Source organism: Amblyraja radiata, chromosome 2, assembly GCF_010909765.2.
Source record: "Amblyraja radiata isolate CabotCenter1 chromosome 2, sAmbRad1.1.pri, whole genome shotgun sequence".
NCBI classification, from domain to species: Eukaryota; Metazoa; Chordata; class Chondrichthyes; order Rajiformes; family Rajidae; genus Amblyraja; species Amblyraja radiata.
In genome coordinates, this window is record NC_045957.1 from 81,047,796 (window position 1) to 81,073,587 (window position 25,792).

Here is a 25,792-nt window from a genome sequence, read left to right on the forward strand (position 1 = left end):
TTTAGTGCAAGATAAAGTCCTGTAAAGTCCAATTAAAGATTGTTCGAAGGTTCCAATGAGATAGACGGGTGAGGACTACTGTCTAATTCTATCTCATTCTAGTTGAAGTTCCTGGCCATTTGGCTTCAAAAGGAAACTTGCAATTTTTTTTCCATTATCCAATAATAGAATATAGAACATAGAACTGTACAACATGGGAGTGAGCTCTTCGACCCACAATGTCTGTTCCGAACAAAATGCCAAGTTAAGCAAATGCTAGTTGTGTGGATGCTTTTCAAATGCCTTAGGGGAATGAGTCAACAGAACAATTTTACTTCCATGATTATAAAGCTTAATTATTATTTCTGTTTATCTTTCCAATAGGTCAGACATGTTAAGTCCTGGGAAGATCTGTTAAGGTCATCTGTGGACCAGCAGCATCTTGCGTATGGGATATTATTTCCATGATGTGAATAAATACAGATGTTTTTGCCAGTGGAAGGTCAAACCATGGAAGTGCTCAGATCTGCTCAGGTCGGCTTCTGATATTGGATTTAACTGTGCTGGAGTTGAACTTAGAAAAACGTCTGCCAACACCAGAAGAATTTCAACCAAGCTGGACTTGATCTCACCATGAAAATTCCACCTATTCTTCCTTTGTGTCCGGTGCTGCTTTGCCTTGGGATTTTTTGCTTCACATCAACTCTCCAGAACTCTATTAAGATGACAAAAAGTCAAAACAAGCACTTAGAGGACGAGAAAGAAGTCCATCATCGTCCTAAACGCGGTTGGGTCTGGAACCAATTCTTTGTTTTAGAAGAACACATAGGGCCAGAAGCTCAGTACGTAGGCAAGGTAAAGTATTCAGCTGCTGCAATGTCTTGTTGAGAAAATGTTTACTTTTCAGTATTGCCTCTTTGTAATCATGTGATCCATGAGAATACAAATATAATTAATAAATTCTCAAGTTGTCCTATTTTGACAAGCACTCATTGTACATGTCTGAACCTTCTCCATCAGTAAAAGCCAAACCATGTCCCAGGATCTGAACTATTCCATATTTAAGGTCCAAGCAGATTCCCAAAAGATATGGACTCAATTCATGGAGGCATGCCCTTTTGAGTCTCAGAGCACTTTCTCTCACTTTGAATGATGTCGGAAAGCATTTGATAGAATAAATGTGGAGAAACATTTTCTAATGGTCAGAGTGTGGTTTACCAGAGGCCACTTAATTAAGGCTATCAGAATTGGAAAGAAAATGGGGTGAATTTGTATCTGCAGAACAAGTGAACAATTTATTTGGAATATACTCTATGCGAGGGTAGTAACAACAGCTTCAGTTATAACTTCCAAAAGACAATTTGGTTGAAAAAAGTGAGGTCTATATGATTTGAGCAGACAAATAGGATTGAATATTATGTTTTAAAGAGTCAACACAAGCACAATGGGTTGAGCAGCTTCATTCTCTGCTGTATGATTCTATTACCTGGAAGTTTATTTCTGAATGGCAGTACTTAAATCAATTGAATGAATTTGAGAGACAGAATACAATGTGCTGATATGATTATATAGTGTGTTTAGCATGGCCAACCAATAATGCATTTTTAGATATATGACCTTGTGGCTTTCCAACCTGCTCACTTAGTTTAGTTTAGAGATATAGAGCGGAAACAGGCCTTCGGCTCACTCAGTCCACGCCGAGCAGCGATCCTTGCACATTAACACTATCCTACACACACTAGGGACAATTTACATTTATACCAAGCCAATTAACCTACAAATCTGTACGTCTTTGAGTGTGGGTGAAACCGATCTTAGAGGAAACCCATGCAGGTCACAGGGAGAACACACAAATCCTGTACAGACAGCATCCATAGTCAGGATCAAACCTGGGCTTCTGGCACCGTGAGGCAGCAACTCTACCGCTGAACCACCATACTACCTTATGTGATGTTATTTCATTATTGTACACTTTATCCAAAAGTATCTAAAATGTGTTGTTCCAAACTACATAGACAAAGAGTGTATTGGAAACGTTCAAACTTGGGGCAGGTATAGGCAGCTGGGATCAAGTGCATCACAGGAGGAATTTCGAGAACCGAGGAGTAAACTAAAATAAGGAAATCAGAAGAGCAAAAAGAAGCCGAGAGATAGCTCTGGCAGATAGCATTAGGAACAATCCCAAGAGATTTTATAAATACATAAGGGGGAAAAGAGTAACTTGAGTGATAGTGGGACCCTCAGGAATCAAAGCGGTCACCTCTGTGTGGAGCCATAGGAGATGGGCAAGGTCCTCAATGAGTATTTCTCCACTGTATTTACCGAGGAGAAAGACAGGAGGATGGAGAAGCGGTGCAGACAATGGAAGTATCTTGAGAGCAGTCAGTGTTAGGAGCAGACGAGGGCATTCGATCCAATTTGTGATCCCAGCTACAAAGACAGATGTATACAGCAATTCGTTCTTCCCTCGCACAATTAAAGCATGGAATCATCTCCACCCAACTATAGTTACCCAACCAGATGCAACTAAATTTAAAGTAGCTCTTTCTTCCCAATAACCCTTTCTGGCTTAAGCCCTCCCTTCACCACCTCCAGTTTAAATTCCATTTGGAATATTTTGGAGGACCAAGAAACCAGGAACCAAGAAACCAAAAACCAAGAACCAAGTGTTACCGTCGAAGAGCAGCTGAAGATAATATTGTGTATGAACGTAGACAAATCTCCAGGGCCTGATCAGAGGATATTGTGGGAAAATAGAGAGGAAATTGCGGGAGGCCTGGTTGAAATTTATGAGTCGTCTTTAAATACAGGATAGGTGCCGGAAGACTGGAGAGTGGCAAATGTTGTGCCTCTTTTCAAGAAGAGCTGTGGGGAAAATGCTGGGAACTATAGGCCAGTGAGCTTAACATCTGTAGTTGGAAAGTTACAAGAGGGTATTCTGACGGATAGTATATATAGGCATTTAGACGTACAAGGGCTGATTATGGACAGTCAGCATGGTTTTGTACATGAGAGGTCGTGTCTCACAAATCTGTGGGTTTTTTAAGACGTGACCAAAAAGGTTGATGAGGGCAGAGCTGAAGATGTTGTCTACATGGATTTCAGTAAGGCATTCGACAAGGTTCTACATGGTAGGTGCTCTAGAAGGTTAGATTACATGGGATCCAAGGAGAGATAGCTGAATGGGTAGAAAATTGGCTTCATGGTAGGAAGCAGAGGGTGATTGTGGAAGGTTGCTTCCCAGACAGGAGGCCTGTGACTAGTGGTGTGCCTCAGGGTTCGGTGATGGGCCCGTTACTGTTTGTCATCTACATCAATAATTTGGATGAGAACGCATATGGCAAGATTAGCAAGTTTGTTGATTAAACAAATGTGAGTGGTTTTGCAAATAGTGAATGGTTGTGAAAAATTAGAGCAGGATCTTGATCGATTGGCCAGGTGGGCTGAGGAATGTTTGATGGAATTTAATACAGAGCAATATGAGTTGTTGCATTTTGGGAAGTCTAACATGGGCAGGATCTACACAGTGATTGGTACGGCTCTGGGAAGTGTTGTAGAACAGAGGGATCCAGGAGTGCAGGTACATGGTGCCTTTAAGGTCGAGTTGCAGGTAGATATGGTGGTCAAAAAGGCTTATGGTACATAATAATGGTATTCCAATATTCAGTCAGAGTATTGAGTATAGATGTTGGGAGGTCATGTTGCAGTTGTATAAGACATTGTTGAGACCGCATTTAGAGTATTTTGTTCAGTTCTGGGCACCATGTTATAGGAAAGATGTCAAGCTGGAAAGGGTACAGAGAAGATTTACGAGTATGTTGCCAGGACTAGAGTGTCTGAGCTATGGGGAGGGGTTGAGTTGGCTGGGACTCAATTCCTTGGAGTGCAGGACGAGGGTTGATCTTATAGTGGTGTATAAAATCATGAGAGGAATAGATTGGGTAGATGCACAGTCTCTTCCCTAGAGTAGATGAATCAAGGACCTGTGAACATAGATTTAAGGTGAACGGAACAAGATTTAAGAGGAATCTGAGGGGTACCTTTTCCCACAAAGGGTGGTGGGTGTATGGAACAAGCTACCAGAGGAGGTAGTTGAGGCAGGGATTATCACAAACTTTTAGAAACAGTTAGACAAATACATGGATAGGACAGGTTTGGAGGGATAGGGACCAAACACTGGCAGGTAGGACTAGTGTAGCTGGGACATGTTGGCCGGTGTGGGCAAGTTGGGCCGAAGGGCCTGTTTCTACATTGTATCACTCTATGACCCTATGACTTCAATAACCTCCCAGTCCCCTCACTATTTGACAATTTTGTTATAATTGGAGTATGTCAGAACAAGTTATAATTTGTTATAATTGGAGTATATACTACAATAATATAAATTGACTAATATGCTTAGATGCTGGAAACAATTATAATAGACACCTCATATTGACTGACAAAGCAAAGGTTGATTAGATAATTCCCAATGCTGTTAAGTGTCATGCAGGAGTTAGGCGTTAGTTACAGTGTTTGTCAAAATGTAGATAGCGATGTCAGTTTATTATCATATTTTATTTCTTTGATGCAGTATTAGTTTTTTTATTTGACTATCTTGTAACGTAATCCAAACTGATATGAATGTCAAGTGATAGAAAAACTAACTGTGGATAGAAAAATATATGAAAAATTATCTTCCTATATTTGGAATACCATTATTATTTCCAATTCATGTTTTTATTTATTGTTGTGGATGATAACATCTAAAAGCAGATTTCTAATTCTTCACCCTACCATGGGCAACACAGTGGCACAGATGGTAGAGCTGCTGTCTCATAGACCCAGTTTGATTCGGACCTCGGGTGCTGCCTGTGTAGAGTTTGCACATTCTCTCTGTGACAGCGTGGATTTTTGCTGGGTACTTTGGTTTCCTCCCACAACCCCCAGTTATTTGGCCTCTGTAAATCGGTCCTTATGTTGAATGGTTATGAAATTATTTACATTTGACAATATCTGAAGAAGTGTCCTGGCCCGAAATGTCACCTACCCATGTTCTCTAGAGATGCTGCCTGAACCGCTGAGTTACTCCAGCACTTTGTCAGAGCAATCAGCATCTGATAATTGCGAGCGGTGCGAGGGGGGAAGTGAATATGGAGGTCAAAGTGCTGTATATGAATGCGCAAAGTATAAGGAATAAAGTGGACGAGCTTGAGGCTCAGTTAGAAACTGGCAAGAATGATGTTGTGGGAAGTAATGAGACATGGCTGCAAGAGGGCCAGGGTTGGGAACTGAATATTCAAGGGTATACCTCCTATCGAAAAGACAGACAGGTGGGCTGAGGGGGTGGGGTTGCCCTGTTGGTGAGGAATGAAATTCAATCCCTTGCAAGAGGTGACATTGAAACTGGAGATTGTAAGGGTAAAAAGACGTTAATGGTACTAATCTACTGGCCCTCAAACAGTAGCCTGGACATAGGGCACAAGTTGAATCAGGAGTTAAAATTGGCATGTAGCAAAAGAAATGCTGTGGCTGTTATGGGAGATTTGAACATGCAGGTCGACTGGGAAAATCAGGTTGGTACTGGAACCCAAGAAAGGGACTTTGCAGAGTGCCTTTGTGATGGATTCTTAGAACGGCTTGTATTGGAGCCTACCAGGGAGAAGGCAATTCTGGATTTAGTGTTATGTAATGAACCGGATTTGATAAAGGATCTCGAGGTTAATGAGCCATTAGGAAGCAGTGACCATAACATGGTCAGGTTTAATCTACAATTGGAGAGGGAGAAGGGTAGATCGGAGGTGTCAGTGTTTCAGTTGAATAAAGGGGACTATGGGGCCATGAGGGAGGAGCTGGCCAAAGTTGACTGGAAAGATACACTAGCAGGGATGACAGTGGAACAAAAATGGCAGATATTTCTAGGAATAATACAGTTCATTCCTAGGAAGGAGAAAGATTCCAAGGGGAGAAAGGGACGACCATAGCTGACAAGGGACGTCAGGGACAGTATAAAAATTAAAGTGAAGAAGTGCAACGTAGCAAAGACAAGCGGGTAATGTTTAAAGTAAACAGAAGATAACCAAAAAGACAATACGGAGAAAAAAGGTGAGGTACGAAGGTAAGCTAGCCAAGAATATAAAGCAGGATAGTAAAAGCTTCTTTAGGTATGTGAAGAGGAAAAAATTAGTTAAGGCCAAAGTTGGACCCTTGAAGACCGAAAAAGGTGAATTTATTATGGGAACAAGGAAATGGCAGATGAGTTGAACAGGTACTTTGGATCTGGCTTCACTACGGAGGACACAAACAATCTTCCTGATGTACTAGTGGCCAGAGGATATGGGGTGACGGAGGAACTGAAGGAAATCCACATTAGGCAGGAAATGGTGTTGGATAGACTGATGGGACTGAAGGCTGATAAATCCCCAGGGCCTGATGGTCTGCATCCCAGGGTACTTAAGGAAGTGGCTCTAGAAATCGTGGATGCATTGGTGATAATTTTCCAATGTTCTATAGGCTCAGAATCAGTTCCTGTGGATTGGAGGGTAGCTAATGTTATCCCACTTTTTAATAAAGGCGGGAAAGAGAAAACAGGGAATTATAGATCAGTTAGCCTGACATCGGTGATGGGGAAGATGCTGGAGTCAATTATAAAAGATGAGAAAGCCAAACATTTGGATAGCAGTAACAGGATCGGTCCGAGTCAGCATGGATTTACGAAGGGGAAATCTTGCTTGACTAATCTTCTGGAATTTTTTGAAGATGTAACTAGGAAAATGGACAAGGAAGAACCAGTGCATGTAGTATACCTGGACTTTCAGAAAGTGTTTGATAAGGTCCCACATAGGAGATTAGTGGGCAAAATTAGGGCACATGGTATTGGTGGTAGAGTGCTGACATGGATAGAGAAGTGGTTGGCAGACAGGAAACAAAGAGTAGGGATTAACGGGCCCCTTTCAGAATGGCAGGCAATGGCTAGTGAGGTACCGCAAGGTTCGGTGCTTGGACCGCAGCTATTTACAATATACATCAATGATTTGAATGAAGGGATTCAAAGTAACAATACCCTATAACACTGCTCTCTCTCCCCACCCCCCCACTTGTAACAAGGCAGAGTCCCTATAGTCCACACCTTTCACTCCACTAGGCGTTACATACAACAAATAGTCCTGCATCATTTTCGCCACCTCCAACGTGACCCCACCACTCGCCACATCATCCCATCTCCCCCCCGTCTGCTTTCAGCAAAGATCGCTCCCTCCGTAACTCCCTGGTCAATTCTTCCCTTCCCTCCCGCACCACCCCCCTCCCCGGGCTCTATCCATTGCAACCGCAAGAGATGCTAAAATTGTCGCTTTACCTCCCCTCTCGACTCCATTCAAGGACCCAAGCAGTCGTTCCAGGTGCGACAGAGGTTCACCTGCATCTCCTCCAACCTCATCTATTGCATCCGCTGCTCTAGATGTCAGCTGATCTACATCGGCGAGACCAAGCATAGGCTTGGCGATCGTTTCGCCGAACACCTCCGCTCGGTCCGCATTAACCAACCTGATCTCCCGGTGGCTCAGCACTTCAACTCCCCCTCCCATTCCGAATCCGACCTTTCTGTCCTGGGCCTCCTCCATGGCCAGTGAGCACCACTTGAAATTGGAGGAGCAGCACCTCATATTCCGCTTGGGCAGTTTGCACCCCAGCGGCATAAACATTGACTTCTCCAATTTACGGTAGCCCTTGCTGTCTCCTCCCCTTCTAAGCCCTCAGCCCTCGGGCTCCTCCTCTTCCTTTCTCCTTTCTTCTCCCCCCCCCCACCCTACATCAGTCTGAAGAAGGGTTTCAGCCCGAAACGTTGCCTATTTGTTTCGCTTCATAGATGATGCTGCACCCGCTGAGTTTCTCCAGCACTTTTGTCTACCTTAGATTTCCAGAATCTGCAGTTCCTTCTTAAACAACATGTTCCCAATGTTGGGGGAGTCCACAGTTTAAGAATAAGGAGTAAGCCATTTAGAACGGACACAAGGAAACACATTTTCTCACAGAAAGTGGTGAGTCTGTGAAATTCTCTGCCTCAGAGGGCGGTGGAGGACGGTTCTCTGGATGCTTTCAAGAGAGAGCTAGATAGGGATCTTAAAAATAGCGGAGTCAGGGGATATGGGGAGAAGGCAGGAACGGGGTACTGATTGGGGATGATCAGCCATGATCACATTGAATGGCGGTGTTGGCTCGAAAGGCCGAATGGCCTACTCCTGCACCTATTGTCTATTGTCTATTGTATAATAGACAATAGACAATAGGTGCAGGAGTAGGGCATTCGGCACTTAGAGCCAGCACTGCCATTCAATGTGATCATAGCTGATCATCCACAATCAGTACCCCGTTCCTGCCTTCTTTCCATATCCCTTAACTCCGCTATCCCTAAGAGCTCTGTCTAACTCTCTCTTGAAAGCATCCAGAGAACCAGCCTCCACCGCCCCCTGAGGCAGAGAATTCCACACACTTACAACTCTCTAAATGGCTTACCACTTATTCTTAAACTATGGCCTTGGTTCTGGGCTCCCCCAAAATTGGGAACATGTTTCCTGCCTCTAGTGTGTCCAAACCCTTAATAATCTTATATGTTTCAATAAGATCCCCTCTCATCCTTTTAAATTCCAGAGTATACAAGGCCAGCCGCTCCAATCTATCAACATATGTAAGTCCCGCCATCCCGGGAATTAACCTTGTGAACCGACGCTGCACTCCCTCAATAGCAAGAATGTCCTTCCTCAAGTTTGGAGACCAAAACTGCACACAATACTCCAGGTGTGGTCTCACTAGGGCCCTGTGCAACTGCAGGAGGACCTCTTTGCTCCTATACTCAACTATGTTCTATTAATGGATGGTGCATATTTGGATTTCATGTTGGTTGATTTCATGTCCTATGTAAGATTTAGCTGTATAATATATTTGAATTCTACATAAAGAGATTGTCATTTTTTAGCTTGGAATATTTTTGACATACCAGTGAAGTGAGACCAAAAAAATTCCCATCCTAATCAGATATTACGGAGTGATTGACAAATGAAACTTTATGCTACCAGTGAATACTAACAATGTGCACAGCAGTTATTTAATAGAGTGGCATTCATACGACTTTGTATTGTGCACTATGAATATCATCTACACATTACTATCAGAGTTTATTGACCAATAATATTTTCAACATCATGGTTAATTTCTCAATTATACATCAAAGGGAGTGTATTTTGAGTTCCAGGGTTACCTGTGCTGTTAAAAGGCAATTGCCTAGAAATTGTCCACTGTTGCCTATTGTGGCTATATTTGTGGCTATATTTTGCATTCTGCTACTGAAATAAATTTTGGTGATATATAAACATAAGCACATTTAGTGCTCCTGATCAGGGATGAATTTCAAGGTGAATATGGTCAGATAAGCAGGAAATAACTTAAGCATGCAACTCGAACTGCCATGAAACATCAGATAATAGAAAATCCCAAGGCTTATTATACATACATTAAAAACAAACTTAAATTACACAAACTGAGATTGTGGTCCCTGGAGCTTTGGAGGCCAAGGGGTGATCTGATAGAAGTATATACAATTATGAGAGGCATTGAGGGAGACTGTCACTACCCTTTTCCCAGGGTGGCAATGCCAAGGACTAGAGGGCATAGGATCAAGATCAGAGGAGGAAAGTTTAAAAGAGGTGTGCAGGACAAGTTTATTTTTCACATAGATATAGTAGGTGCCTGGAACGTGCTGGATTGAATGGCCTGTTCTTGTTCAATGCATTCTGTACAAAAGTAAATTGCCATTAATTCAAGTTTCTATTGTACTTCTGAATGAAACTAGTGCATTGCATAATGAGTTGAGCCATACCAGGTGACTGCAGAGACAAGTATAACATTGAAACAATTAAAATTGAATGATGTAACATCATCTTTATTGTCTCTAGGGGACTAAACAGATAATTTAAGACCTTTATTACCCTTGGTTTAAAAAGATCTTAAATTGTTTTCCATTTCAGTGCCATATGCAGGTGTTTAAACATAACAAATGTGCCTCATGTCAGGTAATGCGTGTTTGAAGATGAAAAAAAAATATTATAAAACTAATTAGTAATACGTGGCAGCATCAAAATTCTACATTTGGCTTTGAGAAATACCACCGAAAAGTTGAAAGATTAAGCTTTTTATTATTCCATTAATGAAAGATAAAATGAATTAATAATTTTTTTTTATTAGGGGGGGAGTGTGAATAACTTGGGGGGAGGGGGGGGGGAAGGGGGTTGTGTACCATTGTGAGAGGTACGAACAGGGGTTTCTGCAGGAACAGACGGGATTCAAGGATGGTGTGCTGCCTTCCTGGTGCCAGGATCCAGGATCTCACTGACAGAGTGCGGAAAATCCTCAAGGGCGAAGGTGAACAGCCGGAAGTGGTAGTGCATGTCAGCACAAACGATGTCGGAAAGAAGGGGATGAATATTCTGCAGCGTGACTTTAGAGAGCTCGGAAAAATGCTGAAAAGCAGGACCTCCAGGGTTGTTATCTCCGGTTTGCTTCCAGTTCCTCGTGCTGGCGAGAGCAGGACCAGGGAGATACAGGACCTGAATGTGTGGCTGAGGAACCGGTGCAGGGGGCAGGGATTTAGATTATTAGATCACTGTGATCTGTTTTGGAGTAAAGGGGAACTGTACAAAAGGGACGGATTGCATCTTAACAGGTGGGGGACCAGCATTCTGGCAGGCAGGTTTGCCACTGCTGCACTGATGGTTTTAAACTGAATAAGGGGGGTGGGGTGTCAAATGGTATAGTCGAGGGCAGCGTTAAAGGGAAAGAGAGTAAAGGGATGGTTAATGACCCCAGAATTAACGGGAAAAGAAGCTCACAAAGGGATAGGAGAATATGGCAAAGTGTAATAGGGATTGATGTGAAAGGAGAGATGCATAAGGAATTAAAAGTATTGTATATGAATGCGCAAAGTATAAATGTAAAGTAGATTAGCTCGAGGCTAAGTTAGAGGTTGGTAGATATGACATTGCGGGGATTACTGAGACCTGGCTGCAAGAGGATCGGGCCTGGGAACTTAATATTCAGGGTTATACATCCTATAGAAAGGACAGGCAGGTGGGCAGAGGAGGCGGGGGTAGCTCTGCTGGTGAGGGATGGAATTCAGTCCCTTGCGAGGGAAGACATAGGGACTGACGAGGTAGAGTCACTGTGGATTAAGTTGAGGAATTGTAAAGGCAAGAAGACACTAATTGGTGTTATCTACAGACCCCCAATTAGTAGCCCGGATGTAGGGTGTAAGTTGCAGCCGGAGTTAAAACTGGATGGGGTAGACTGGGAAAATCAGGTTGGTTCAGGACCCCAAGAAAGAGAGTTTGTAGAATGCCTCCGAGATGGATTCTTAGAGCAGCTTGTAATGGAGCCGACCAGATAAAAGGCAATTCTGGATTTAGTGTTGTCCAATGAACCAGATATGATAAGAGAACTCGAGGTAAAGGAACCGCTTGGAGGTAGTGATCATAATATGATTAGTTTTAATCTGCAATTTGAGAAGGAGAAGGTTAAATCGGAAGTGTCAGTGGTGCAGTTGAACAAAGGGGACTATGAAGGCATGAGAGGGGAGCTGGCCAAGGTAGACTGGAAAGGGATACTAGCAGGAATGACGGTGGAACAGCAATGGCAGGAATTTCTGGGCATAACCTGGAAGACGCAGAATAATTTCATTCCAAAAAGGAAGAAAGATTCTAAGGGGAGTACGAGGCAACCGTGGCTGACAAGAGAAGTTAGGGATAGAATAAAACTAAAAGAAAAGATGTATAACACAGCAAAGAGTAGCCGGAAGCCAGAGGATTGGGAAACTTTCATAGGACAACAGAAGGAAACAAAACGGACAATACGGGCTGAAAAGATGAAGTACGAAGGGAAGCTGGCCAGGAATATAAAAAAGCTCAGTAAAAGCTTCTTTAGATATGTTAAGGGGGAAAGAGTAGCAAAGTCAAATGTGGGTCCCTTGAAGGCAGACACAGGTGAAATTATTACAGGCAACAAGGAAATGGCAGAAGAGTTGAATAGGTACTTCGGATCTGTCTTCACTATGAAGACACAAACAATCTCCCAGATGTACTGGAGAACAGAGGATCTAAGGGGGTAGAGGAACTGAAATAAATTTTCATTAGGTGAGAAATAGTATTGGGTAGGCTAATGCGACTGAAGGATGATAAATCCCCTGGGCCTGATGGTCTGCATCCCAGGGTCCTCAGGGAGGTGGCTCTAGAAATAGTGGACGCATTGGTGATCATTTTCCAATGTTCAATAGATTCAGGATCAGTTCCTGTGGATTGGAGGATAGCTAATGAGGAGAAAACGGGAAATTACAGACCAGTTAGCCTGACTTCGGTGGTGGGAAAGATGCTGGAGTCAATTATAAAAGAGGTAATAATGAGGCATTTGGATAGCAGCAAAAGGATTAGTCCAAGTCAACATGGATTTATGAAAGGGAAATCAAGCTTTACTAATCTTCTGGAATTTTTTGAGGACGTGACAAGTAAAATGGATGAAGGGATGTGGATGTAGTGTATCTAGACTTTAAGAAAGCCTTTGATAAGAGCCCGCACGGGAGACTGACATTAGAGCACATGGTATTGGGGGTAGGGTGTTGACATGGATAGAAAATTGGTTGGCAGACCAGAAGCAAAGAGTAGGAGTGAACGGGTCCTTTTCAGAATGGCAGGCAGTGGCGAGTGGAGTGCCGCAAGGCTCGGTGTTGGGGCCGCAAATGTTTACCATATATATTAATGATTTGGAAGAGGGAATTAGGAGCAACACTAGCAAGTTTGCGGATGACACAAAGTTGGGTGGCAGTGTGAACTGTGAAAAGGATGTTAGGAGGTTGCAGGGTGACCTGGGCAGGTTGAGTGAGTGGGCAGATGCGTGGCTGATGCAGTATAATATGGATAAATGTGAGGTTATCCACTTTGGCGGCAAAAACAAGGGGGCAGATTATCATCTCAATGGGGTTAGGTTAGGTAAGGCGGAGGTGCAGCGAGACCTGGGCGTCCTTGTACACCGGTCACTGAAAGTTGGTGTGCAGGTACAGCAGGCAGTGAAGAAAGCTAATGGAATGTTGGCCTTCATAACAAGAGGATTTCAGTATAGGAGTAAAGATGTTCTTCTACAGTTGTATAGAGCTCTGGTGAGACCACATCTGGAGTATTGTGTACAGTTTTGGTCTCCTAATTTGAGGAAGGACATCCTTGTGATTGAGGCAGTACAGCGTAGGTTCACGAGATTGATCCCTGGGATGGCGGGACTGTCAAATGAGGAAAGATTGAAAAGACTAGGCTTGTATTCACTGGAGTTTAGAAGGATGAGGGGATATCTTGTAGAAACAAATAAAAGTATAAAAGCCCTGGACAAGCTAGATACAGGAAAAATTTTCTCAATGTTGGGTGAATCCAGAACCAGGGGCCACAGTTTTAATATAAAAGGGAGGTCATTTAAGACAGGTGAGAAAAAACGTTTTCACCCAGAGAGTTGTGAATTTATGGAATTCCCTGCCACAGAGGGCAGTGGAGGCCAAGTCACTGGATGGATTTAAGAGAGAGTTAGATAGAGCTCTAGGGGCTAGTGGAGTCAAGGGATATGGGAGAAGGCAGGCACGGGTTATTGATAGGGGACGATCAGCCACGATCACAATGAATAGCTCGAAGGGCTGAATGGCCTCCTCCTGCACCTATTTTCTATGTTTCTATGTTTGATGTCTTTTCGAGCTGGGGTTTTCTGATTCTTCTCTGTCAGTTTCTCCGCCGCAGTCTCCAGTCCAGGCCCTGACTTCATCTCCGGGCAGGCCCTGACTTCATCTTTGTTCCGTCGGCGGCGTCTTTTTCTGCGGTGGTGTGAATAATCCGGGGGGTAAAATAAGTCGAGAAATAAAGCAAAAAATGTTCAGTGAAGGTAATCTCTGCCTGGAGGGGAAAAATGTGAATCAGAATATATAAAAATGTTATCGTTACCACGTAGTGTTTTTGCGAAGGTGTAAAGATGCACACATATACACACATACAAGATGAGAGTTTTAGAATTATATAGATATTGTGTTAAAATGAGCAGGATTTTAATTATTTTTTTTTGTTTAAAAAAATATATTTAAGTTAAAGCAGTGTTTATATATTATCAATCAATTAAAAACATTTGTTTGAAGTGTGGTTACTGTCATGTAGAAGAAGTCATGTAGAAACATAACAGACAATGTTAGCACACAACATCTCTTGAACAATAATATGATAATGGCCAGATTACCAGCCATATGTTCAAACAATAGTTATTAGCTAGAATACACAGAAATACAAATATTTAAGAGATTTCTGCCTATAACGCAGCACAAATTGATTTTCATGATGATTCAAATTGTGTTTTAATGTAACATACAGATATGGGGCTTTACATAGTGGCTGCTGGGATGGTATTTTTCCCAGGCTCTGGTGCCTGGCATCAGCCATCACTTTTTCAAAGTGAAAAGTTGGCCACTCAGAATTAAAACAAGAATGTGAGGAAGTCTCGGTCAAAGTCTTGGTCATGTTGTATAGTCTGTGCAGCTGATGCATACACATCAGGTGAGAATTTAAGAAGGAAAGAAAGAAGCAAGAGAAGAAAGGGAGAAACATGGCCAGGTGAGATTTTTCTGAAATGGCAATTCTGAAAAGAAATGGCTCCATTCTCAATGGTTCAATGGTTATTTTACTACCACTTGTACCAAGGTACCGTGAAATTCATTATTTTTGCGCACAGTAAGATTATTGCATTACATACTGTAAACAACCCCGATTCTATACCGAATGCATAGAAACAACTGACTGAGTCCATATGCAAGAGTCACCAAGTTGTGGCGCCATGTTCACAGACCAAGCTGCAGCCGGCCATAAATGCCTGTTTCCCTTTGTTCCAGCCTGCTCTGCCATCGCCGACTCTCTTCATACGGTCATTCTCGTTCATACGGTCATTATTTCTGTCACAGCAGTTGTCCGTTCAATGCTGAGTTTATTGGGATTATAGATAAATGCTGAGTTTATTGGGATTATAGATAAACTGTACCTATCAAAAGAGACTGACGGGTGAAATAACCCTTTGCAATTTTTTCTGTGGCATTGCATCACAATATATCTTGTACATTGTGCAATAGAAAAAGGAACAAGTTATCTAACATTGGAGAATACAAGGGCAAGGCGCACGGGTAAAAGTTGAGGTGTTTCTTGAGTTTACATTGGGCCTTGTTGTAACAGTGCGGGAGGTCACTGACAGAGAGGCCAGAGTGGTATGGTGAATTAAAATGGCAGATAACTGGAAACTTGGGTCACTGCTGCGATCTGAGTGCAGGTGCTCTTCAAACTGATTATTTAATCTGCCTTTGATGCCTCAAGTGCACGGGAGACCACTGTGTAGCATTGCATACAGAATACTAAATTGGAAGAGGTTTGGTTCTGAGAATCATTCGTGCTTATTGAGCTCCTCTGCTATAATTAGAGGATCAACACACTCAATATTAATGAAGCTTCTTCTTTAGCTGTAGGATTTGATAAAGAGAAAGAAGATCAACTGATAGAAGGAATATTATTCCCAATTCTACTGAGAAACTGAAACCAAAGAGTTTATCCATTGACATATTTAAAAGCTCTTTCCAAGCTGTAAATGAATAAAATTCACCATCTACATCAACACTGCCACGCATCAGTGCACTCTGATCTTTAAACAAGATGGGAAACTTATCCAAAAAATTACTAATTATTCTTGGATGTAAACTAGGTCATGTTGAAATATGTCCTGTGGAGGTTAGATTACGGAACAAATGATTATCAATCGTTCAATAGGTCAAAGGCAACAGTATATCAATGAATTACTGTCGACCTCAGTCAATACTATAATAACACTACATTTGCTTCTTTCCTTTTCTGCATTTAAAAAAAACCCAGGGCATTTGCCTCTCATCCAAAAAATCAAGTCAGATTGCAAGCAGCTAATACACAAATGTCTCGGTAAAGAATTTGCATTACGATGCCGCAGAAACATTTCAAATGATGATTTTACCCTGCAGTCTACTCTAATGGGTACAGTTTATCTATAATTCGAATAAACCTCTTAGCATTGATTGACTGGACAGAAAAAAACAACATCTTGCTTTGACAGAGATGATGACCATATGAAGGGGAATGGAGCAATAATATGCTGTCAAAAAATTGAAGCAGTTTCTTCATCAGTTGGGCAGATGGGCTGAGGAATGGTTGATGGAATATAATACAGAGAAATGTGAGGTGTTGAATTTTGGGAAGTCTAACATGGGCAGTGTATGAAGTATGAGTAACACTTTAAGTCATTAAACTTCATAAAAAATACTTTATTAAGAATACAAACAGAGACCATAACATCGGCTTCTGTAAGGCTCGGTATCGTAGATTAAACTGAGACTTAGCTACTGCGTACCACCAGATGGCATGGTGAAAACCCTGTATGGATCATGGATCGGATCGGCAATAACAAGACCAGACATGGATCACAATCAGCAATAGTGATTGATCTACAGGCAGGACCTACACAGTGAATGGTAGGGCTTTGGAGAGTGTAGAGCAGGGGAATCTAGGAGTGCAGGTACATGGTTCCATGAAAGTGGCGTCACAGGTAGAGAGGGTGGACAAAAAGTCTTGTGGCACATTGGCCTTCATCAATCAGTGTATTGAGGTTGGGAGGCCATGTTACAGTTATGTAAGACATTGGTGAGGCCACATTTAGAGTATTGTGTTCACTTTTCATCACCATATTATAGGAAAGATGTCGTTCAACTGGAAAGGGTGCAGAGAAGATTTACAAGGATGTTGCCAGGATTGGAGGGCCTGGGCTAAAGGGAGAGATTGAGCAGGCTAGGGCTTTATTCCTTGGCCCGCAGGAGGATGAGGTTTGATCTTATAGCGGTGTATAAAATCATGAGAGGAATAGATCAGGTAAACGTAAACCCACAGAGTCTCTTGTCCAGAGTAGGGGAATCGAGAACCAGAGGGCATAGGTTTAAGGTGAGGGGGGTAAGATTTAATAGGAACCTGAGGGTTACTTTTTTACACATAGGGTGGTGGGTGTATTGAACAAGCTGCTGGAGGAGGTCTTTGATGCAGGTACCATCGCAGCTTTTAAGAAATATTTGGACTGGTACATGGACACGATAGGTTTAGAGGGATATGGGCCAAACGCAAGCGGATGGGACTAGTGTTGATGGGGCATGTTGGTGTGGGCATGTTGGGCTGAAGGGCTTGTTTCCATTGTTTGACTCTATGGCTCTATTAGACTTCTATCCTAAGTATTTAATGTGAAGGCTGCACATACAAATTAATTCTTCCAGCATGAGTCTTAATACACTAGAATTAATCTTGGTAATTCAGGCATGGGGCTCCATAATCGCATTTGGATTTAATGTCCATTCATTTCAAGTCCATTTGGGATTTGACTGATCTCCGAATTTGAATCTGCTTAAAGCATGTAAATTGGAAAATGTTCCTATTTCCTTTTTGATGCCCACACTGATATTTGAGTCATCATGCCTTAAACAACAACTTAAAAGGTTTCCAGTTACTGTTCCATACTGTTTCCATACAATCAGCCTGAATGCACTGGGGTGTAGTATTTGGTAAATATTAGCTAAACTCAAGAAAGAAAAAGGAGCTACAATACAATACTACAATACAATAACATCCAATGTATTTCTTTATTGCTACATCAGAAATAAGGATATAGTTATTAATTATGCTGACTCACAGAGCAGAATAGTTTCAGAGAAACTGCAGCATTAACGTGTATCTATTCAATGTAATGTAAGTATGTGATAAGAGCAGGATAAAATGTGTATAGCCCAACAATGCTGTGCAACCATTCATCAGATATTGGCTGAAACTCTATTTCATCTTCATTTACCCTCATTCGCAAGATCTTGATTCCCTTGGTGTTCAGCAGTTAATGATCTTGGTCTTGAATGGTTCAATGGTGTTTTATTGTCAAATGTGCAAAGTGCAAATATGCAGTCAAATTATTTTCTTACAAACAGTCCAGTAAAAGCCAGATCTATGCACATCCCTGATCAGCAATTTGTACAAAATAGTCTACTGATCCCACGTGCTAGAGGCTCCGTATTTTGGCCAACCAGCTGTTTTAGTGGTTGTAAATGGATTAAAGATGCAAATCTGCTCAGACACGCTGAGAGGTACCCAACTTACTCAACTATTGCCACAATTACCATGACAGCCAAAACACAGTTGGAAACAAATGGCTAAGAATCTGAGCACAGTCACACATCTAATCAGTCCAGTGTTATATAATAATAATAATAATAATAATAATAATAATAATAATAATATAATAATAATCTTTATTGTCATTGTACAAGACAACTAAATTTTGTTGGAGCAGTCCTCCAGCTGCACAGGAATATGAGTATAAAAATATGTTTAAAAAAGAACTATTAAAAAATTAGACTATAAACATATAGGAGTATGGGCGGAGACCACCAGCATCACAGATTATACCTGATAGGTGAGGATCAGCAGTGTAGAAGGTCATCAGCATTTATGTTCAGGACCTTGTATGTTCTCCTTGAGACTGAATGACTCCCTCCCGCATCCCAAGGACTTGTTGTTTGGTAGATTAATTAGCCACTGCAAATGGCCCTGATTGTGTAGATGAGTAGTACAATATCAGGGGTTGCATATCTGATGAGAATGTAGGATTAGAATAAATCGACCTTGAGAGTCAGCAGGATCTCAATGGGCAAAGGGGGTTATTTCCATGTTGGCTGAGGATATCAGATATGAGACTAGATATGTGCTTTGAAGGAAATTGGTGAAAAAAAGTGGAGGAGCAATGTCACAGATTGATGAGGCAGTGGGAGAATGCGTTCATTTTGGAATGGATGGGCAGTTGGCAAGGATATTTAGTTTAGTTTATTGTCACGTGTACCGAGGTACAGTGTAAAGCTTTTTGTTGCATGTTAACCAGTCAGCGGTAAGACTACACTTCATTACAATTGAGCCTTCCACAGTGTACAGATACATGATAAGGGGAATAATGTTTACTGCAAGATAAAGTCCAGTTAAGTCCAATTAAAGATAGTACGAGAGTCTCCAATGAGGTAGATAGTCGCTCAGGACCACTCCCTAGTTGTTGAAAGTGTAGATTGAGTCAATGGGAGATTGGTTTGTGTCCACAATTCTCTGCAATTTCTTGTGGTCTTAGATGGAGCTGTTCCCAAAACCATGCTCTGATGCATCCCAATAAAATTATTTCCAAGGCACACAGGTAGATACTTAACAATCAAGGCCCACAGTCATATGCTGAACTATTAAGGTTACGTTAACCTGGGAAGGACCTGGGTGGCCCGAAACGTTTCCTATTTCCTTCGCTCCATAGAAGCTGCTGCACCCGCTGAGTTTCTCCAGCACTTTTGTCTGCCTGTAGGACAGCATGGGCTGTCTTTCTCTGCAGTTCCAAAATGAGCATCACACAGGGAATGGTCGTGCCACGTGGCCCTAGCATAGAAGTTGCATCTGAGTTGGTGGGAACAGCAAAATAGTTGTTATCAAGTAACATTACTGGGGTAAAAAAAGTCAATTTGTAGATAGACATCAGCTAGATTCTGGGCTTACATTATTTCCCAATTCATATGGTACTGAAGCGATCAGAAACTTGTTTTTTTTAGCCTAAAGGAGCATGGGTATAAACTAGAAGGGTTGTGCAGTATCCCAATTTGCTGGCAGATGATAATAATCCTCTGCTGAAGAGATATAGTTCAAGAATGGAGCAAGGATGCAATCAGAGCTGGGAAAGCGGAGAAAGTATGTTTTCAATTTAAAAAATGACTCAAACTGAGGCATGTTTCTGATTTATTTGACTGAGAAGCACACCAGGACTGCTTCAGACATCTTCCTGTAGAACCCTGACCCTAATCCCATGCTCATCATTGATGTTGTTCATGGAGTTTTGCCATAGGTGCAGCGGTAGAGTTGCTATTTTACAGAACCAGAGACCTGGGTTTGATTCTGACTATGGGTGCTGGAGTTTGTACATTTAATTTTAGTTTTAATTTAATTTAATGTCACCGAGGTACAGTGAAAAGCTTGTTTGTTGCATGCTATCCAGTCAGCGGCAAAACTATCCATGTTTATAATCAAGTTGCCCACAGTGCAATGAATACACACCTCCCAATTTTAAGCTTATGTAATTATTCCTAAATTATTTGTAAATTGTCCATAGTGTGTAGGATAATGCTAGTGTATGGGGATCTCTGGTCGGCGCAGATTCGGTGGGCTGAAGAACTTGGTTCTGTGCTGTATCTCTCAACTAAACTAAACTAAATTACATGTCAGCATGTCAGTTTATCAAAAATCACAGCAGGATCTTGATCGGGTGGGCAAAAGGGAAATAGGAAATCAAAGCAGGGCAGGACCTTCACAGTGAATGGCAAGGCCTTGGAAAATGTTGCAGAGCAGAGGGATTGAGGAGTGCAGGTTCCTTGAAAGTGACACCACAGGTAGATACGTAAATGGTAAAGAAGGTTTTCAGTACATTGGTCTTCACCAGTCAGAGTATTGAGTATAGATGTCTGGGTGTAATATTACAGTTGTACAAGATGTTGGTGAGTCCACATTGGACTACTGTGTCCAGTTTTGGTCACCTTGCTATAGGAAGAATGCTTTTTAAGCTGAAAAGAGTGTGAAGGAGATTTACAAGAATGTTACCAGGACTTGAGTGCCTGAGCTTTAGGGAAAGGTTGTGTAGGCTTGAACTTTATTCCCTAAAATGCAGAAGGATAAAGGTTGATCTTATTGAGGTGCATAAAATCATGAGGGATAGATAGGGTGAAAGTATAGAGTCTGTAACTCAGAGTAGGGGAATCAAGAACCAGAGGACATAGGTTTAAGATGAGAGGAGAAATGTGGAATTTGAAAAGTTCGTGAAAATAGGAACAATGGCCATTTTTTTCAAACAGAGGGTGGTGGGTATATGGAATGAGCAGCCAGAGAAGATAGTTGAGGCAGGTACTATAACAACATTTAAAAGATGTTTTGGATGAATATATGAAATGAAAAGGTTTAGAGGGATACGGGCCAAACACGAGCAGTGAGACTCATGGAGATCTTGGTCGGCATGGGCAAGTTGGGCTGAAGGGCCTATTTCTTTTGTAATACTTTTTATAGAGGAGTGTGTTTCAAGAGTGGGAGTAGATTACAATTGTTGTAGAGGATTAGCAGATCCAAGAGAGACCTGGTAAATAAATTACCAAAGTAGTTCTACTAGAAATTGAATCCCTTTGCTGGATTGAGACTTGCTCAGGCAGGTTCCCATTAATAATACAGCCGGTTTCACGGGTGAAGGGAAGACTTATTTTTGAATGAATTTTTGAATTTTTGTGCCCATAGTCACAGTGGGCCAAACATACAACAGTGCACCACAGAAACATGCACTTTGCTCCACAATGTCCATGCCAGACATGATGCAAACTTAAACTAATCTTCTCTGCCCGTAAGTGATCCATATCCCTCCTATCCATGTGCCTATTTAAAAGCCTCTTAAACGCCACTTTCATATCTGCCCACACCACCACCCCTGGCAGCACATTCCAGGCACATTTCACTTTCTGTGTATAAACACTTTTACCCCTGACATCTTCTTTAAACTGCACCTCTCACCTTAAAGCTATGTCTGAACTGGTGCGAACAATAAATGTGCATATCCAACTTCCTCTGTCCGTTAACAGGTCAGACACAAATGGCCCATGTGGAAAATTCTGCATTTTTGTACAACTCATATTCTTTTATAATGGCATTGGATTTTAATTATCTCGGATGACCCATATGAAGTAAACCTGCAACAAAAATAAATTAAAAATGCCAGCTCTCATCATCCATTTCTAACAAGTAATGGAGAACCAGCAGATAAAAATTGTCCAAAAGATAATATAGAAATTGTGCACATGTTATCTAAAAAATATTGTGAAAGGACTGAAATATCGTACTAGTTTGAATTCACCCTCCACTCCATTTCATGCTACTAATATTTTATAGACTAGCTTCAGCTGAATGATCTTATGGCCATTCTAACAATATTTAGTCTATGAGTCTTCTTGGTTCCAGTGAACAATCCTTTCACACTCTTCTTTGCTGAGCAACCTATTCCTATTCTACCGTTCAACAACTGAAGGTAGTCTTTAATACACCTTGATAATACATTGTTCAATTTAAGGTAACGTGAAAGATTTATTGATATGAAGCTTTAGTGGTGTAGAATTTTCTGACAATGTAGGTTAGATGTTTTTTCAAACGTTATAATTTGAAGATTCTCTTTCACGGTGCAGTTTAAGTGTATTTGCTTATTCTGAAATAAATCATTTTGACAGTTAGCAGGTGCATTATCAAATGCTGTCATTGCAAAAGGTACTGTGGAATAAGTAATAAGCTCGGCATTCAAGAGAATTATTTCAAGGCAATAATCTTGTCTTGCTTCAGCTTTATTTTTGTCAGTGCAATGTTATGAAATTCCTTAACCTTCTGATGGGGTTGCGTGCTCGTAATCACTCTGGGTATCTATTAATTTCCACTTTCTGCTCCAAAATTGTACGCATTATTGTAATGTATTTGGTTGCAGTCGTGGTGTCTTGAAAGGCTTAATTTCAATATTTACAGTAAAATACAGGTTAAAAATAATAATTATAGTAATAACAATGCAGACACAAAGAGCAATCATCTGAAAGCATGTGACTTACACATTTAAAGATCCCTTTAGCGAATGAGTATCCACAATCTTTTGCATAATAACGCTGTTATTTGGATTTTTATTGCATCTGTTATCAGTGCAATGGTTTGCATGACTGATACTGGATTTTTACTTTATTCTTTCATTTCTTTTATGCATTTTTATTTAAAAGTTCATCCTTCCTTACGTACAAACGCAAATATGATAAAACAGTAACAACGAGTGTATATTTACTCCACTGATGAACAATGAAATGATCAACGCAGGGTCATGACTAGCACTCAGAAATTAGAGATGTGAATTTCTACAGTGTAACTGCTGGTTTATGTTCTGAATTGGAGGTGGGTTGCTTACATTCTGTTCCCTGTGTGACCATTAGCATCATAATGGATTTAAATCTGGGTTATTTTTAAAGGCAAGTGAGAAATGGAAAAGAATAATGGGTTTTTGATCAAATTAAAGAATTATGGGCAATTGAGGAGGACTTCCTCAATCTGAGAAAAGAGCTTAAAAAGGCCACTCAACCCATCTGTGCTGAAGCATGATACAAAAAGAGCAAAACATCAAATCTAATAAACCAGAGGGCCAAACCTGGGCAGGTGAAGGAGCTGGTTCATACTTGGTCATCAGTTTTGATGGCTAGCTTAAGTGAAGATAGCATTGTGAGATGACTGTGAAGCTTCAGAATATGAACCCACTGGTTAGAATACATACAAGGATGCAGCCATACAGAGCAGCATTGCATTTGTTGCGTGAGGATATATGATGCAAAGCTGCATATTCATTGCGTTTTTTTCCGCAAAAACTGGAAAGCAGATTATTATCTAAATGGTGTCAAGTTGGGAAAAGGGGAAGTACAACGGGATCTGGGGGCCCTTATTCATCAGTCAATGAAAGTAAGCATGCACTTAATGCAGGCAGTGAAGAAAGCAAATGGCATTTTTGCCTTCATAACAAGAGGAGTTGAGTATAGGAGCAAAGAGGTCCTCCTGCAGTTGTACAGGGCCCTAGTGAGACCATACCTGGAATATTGTGTGCAGTTTTGGTCTCCAAATTTGAGGAAGGACATTCTTCCTATTGAGGGAGTGCAGCGTAGGTTCAAAAGATTAATTCCTTGGATGGCAAGACTGTCATATTCTGAAAGAATGGAGTGGCTGGGCTTGTATACTCTGGAATTTAGAAGGATGAGAGGGATTCTTATTTAAACATATAAAATTATTATGGGTTTGGACACGCTAGAGGCAGGAAATATGTTCCCGATGTTGGGGGAGTCCAGAGCCAGGGGCCACAGTTTAAGAATAACAGGGTAAGCCATTTGGAACGGAGATGAAGAAACACTTTTTCACACAGAGAGTTGTGAGTCTGTGGAATTCTCTGCCTCAAAGGGATGTGGAGGCCAGTTCTCTGGATACTTTCAAGAGAGAGCTAGATAGGGCTCTTAAAGATAGCGGAGTCAGGGGATATGGGGAGAAGCAGGAATGGGGTACTGATTGCGAATGATCAACCATGATCACAGTGAATGGCGGTGCTGGCTCGAAGGGGCAAATGGCCTACTCCTGCACCTATTGTCTATTGTCTATGATACATAAAAGAGGACGTCAACTAATTGGAATGTTGAGGCCACATGCTGTATAATATTTATCAGGATACACAAATTTAGGGCAGCATGGTGGCACAGCAGTAGCATTACTGCCTTACAGCGCTAGAGACCTGGGTTCGAACATGCTTCCAGGTGCAGTCTGTATGGAGTTTTACGTTCTCCCCGTGACCACAATAGTTTTCTCTGGGTGTTCCAGTTTCCTCCCACATTTCAAATACGTACAGGTTTGTAGCTTAAATAGCTTTGGTAAAGTTGTAAATTGTCCCAAGTGTGTAGGGTAGTGTTAGTGTATGTGGATTGCTGGTTGGCGCAGACTCGGTAGGCGGAAGGGCCTGCTTCTGCACTAACTAAACTAAACTAAGCGAAGCATTTTGTCTGCCATCCCAGCTTGGTTTTGAAGACACAATTCTAATTGTCTGCCTGAAATGTACTAATTTCCCTCTGCATTCCATGATATACAATAAGTAACAGTGAAATAAAAAGTGTCTAAGAGCATTGGCAGCTCCTGTGCAGGATTGAACGTTTCACAATGGGATTCAATATGCTATCAATAGTCACAGAGACTGTGTCTGATACCAAATAGACACGTATTTGGTATCCTACGACTTAACAAAATCGCTCAACCCCATTCTCCTGCCTTCTCCCCATAACTGCTGACACCCATACTAATCAAGAATCTATCTATCTCTACCTTAAAAATAACCATTGACCAGACCTCCACAGCCTTCTGTGGCAATGAATTCCACAAAGCCACGTGTACTAAAATTTCTTCAAAATATTCAGTGTAGTATATTACAAAATGTTGAGTCATTCATAAGGAAACAAACTGATTGTCGCATTCAAACAATCCTTACTATGTTAACGAGTTAACATAGTAAGGATACATAAATAAGAAGAGGTACTGGAGGAGAGACTTAGTAAATTAGAGGGAGAAACTTGAATAGGCATTGAGAATAGCAAAGCCGATGCATATTTAACCGATGGATTTGAATTGTTTAACCCTTGATTGTAAAGCGGCATCTATTATCAAGGTGGAGAGAAATTGTCCCTGGATTCGGCAGTCTTGATTGGATTTATGATGAAATTGATAGCATAAAAATTGATTGTTTAAATTTGAACAGCTGGGAAATCGACAGGAATTAGAATGGAATTGTATTATCGGCTGCAATGCTATGGAATGAGATGGATGAGATGGACACTGAAATTTGAAATAGTAAATTGAAGGCTGAGACTGAATTTGGTTAAATTGGAACATTTATCATGGTTTGCTTTAAATTAGAGTCACGCCTGTGGGGAAATCTGGACTGAACCCAGCTGAAATTTATATGAGAATCCGTCATCAGATATACATATTATAACATATAATATGAAGAAGGCTGATTAGTGTTGATCCGAGGATAATAAAGAGTATATTAGGGAACAGAATAGGAATAGGGATGCAGCAGTAGAGTA

At 41.3% G+C, this 25,792-nt stretch overlaps 1 protein-coding gene across 4 annotated transcripts in view; it reads left to right on the forward strand.

The window, feature by feature from the left end:
- Window positions 1-25,792, forward strand: part of LOC116990944 (cadherin-18-like) — a 794,245-nt gene that overhangs the window by 536,734 nt on the left and 231,719 nt on the right. For all 4 annotated transcript variants that reach the window (XM_033049123.1, XM_033049131.1, XM_033049142.1 and 1 more), the window contains one exon: window positions 364-834. In XM_033049123.1, coding sequence (XP_032905014.1) covers window positions 613-834 — 222 coding nt within the window. In that variant the 5' untranslated portion in view covers window positions 364-612. The remainder of the gene's footprint in view (window positions 1-363; window positions 835-25,792) is intronic.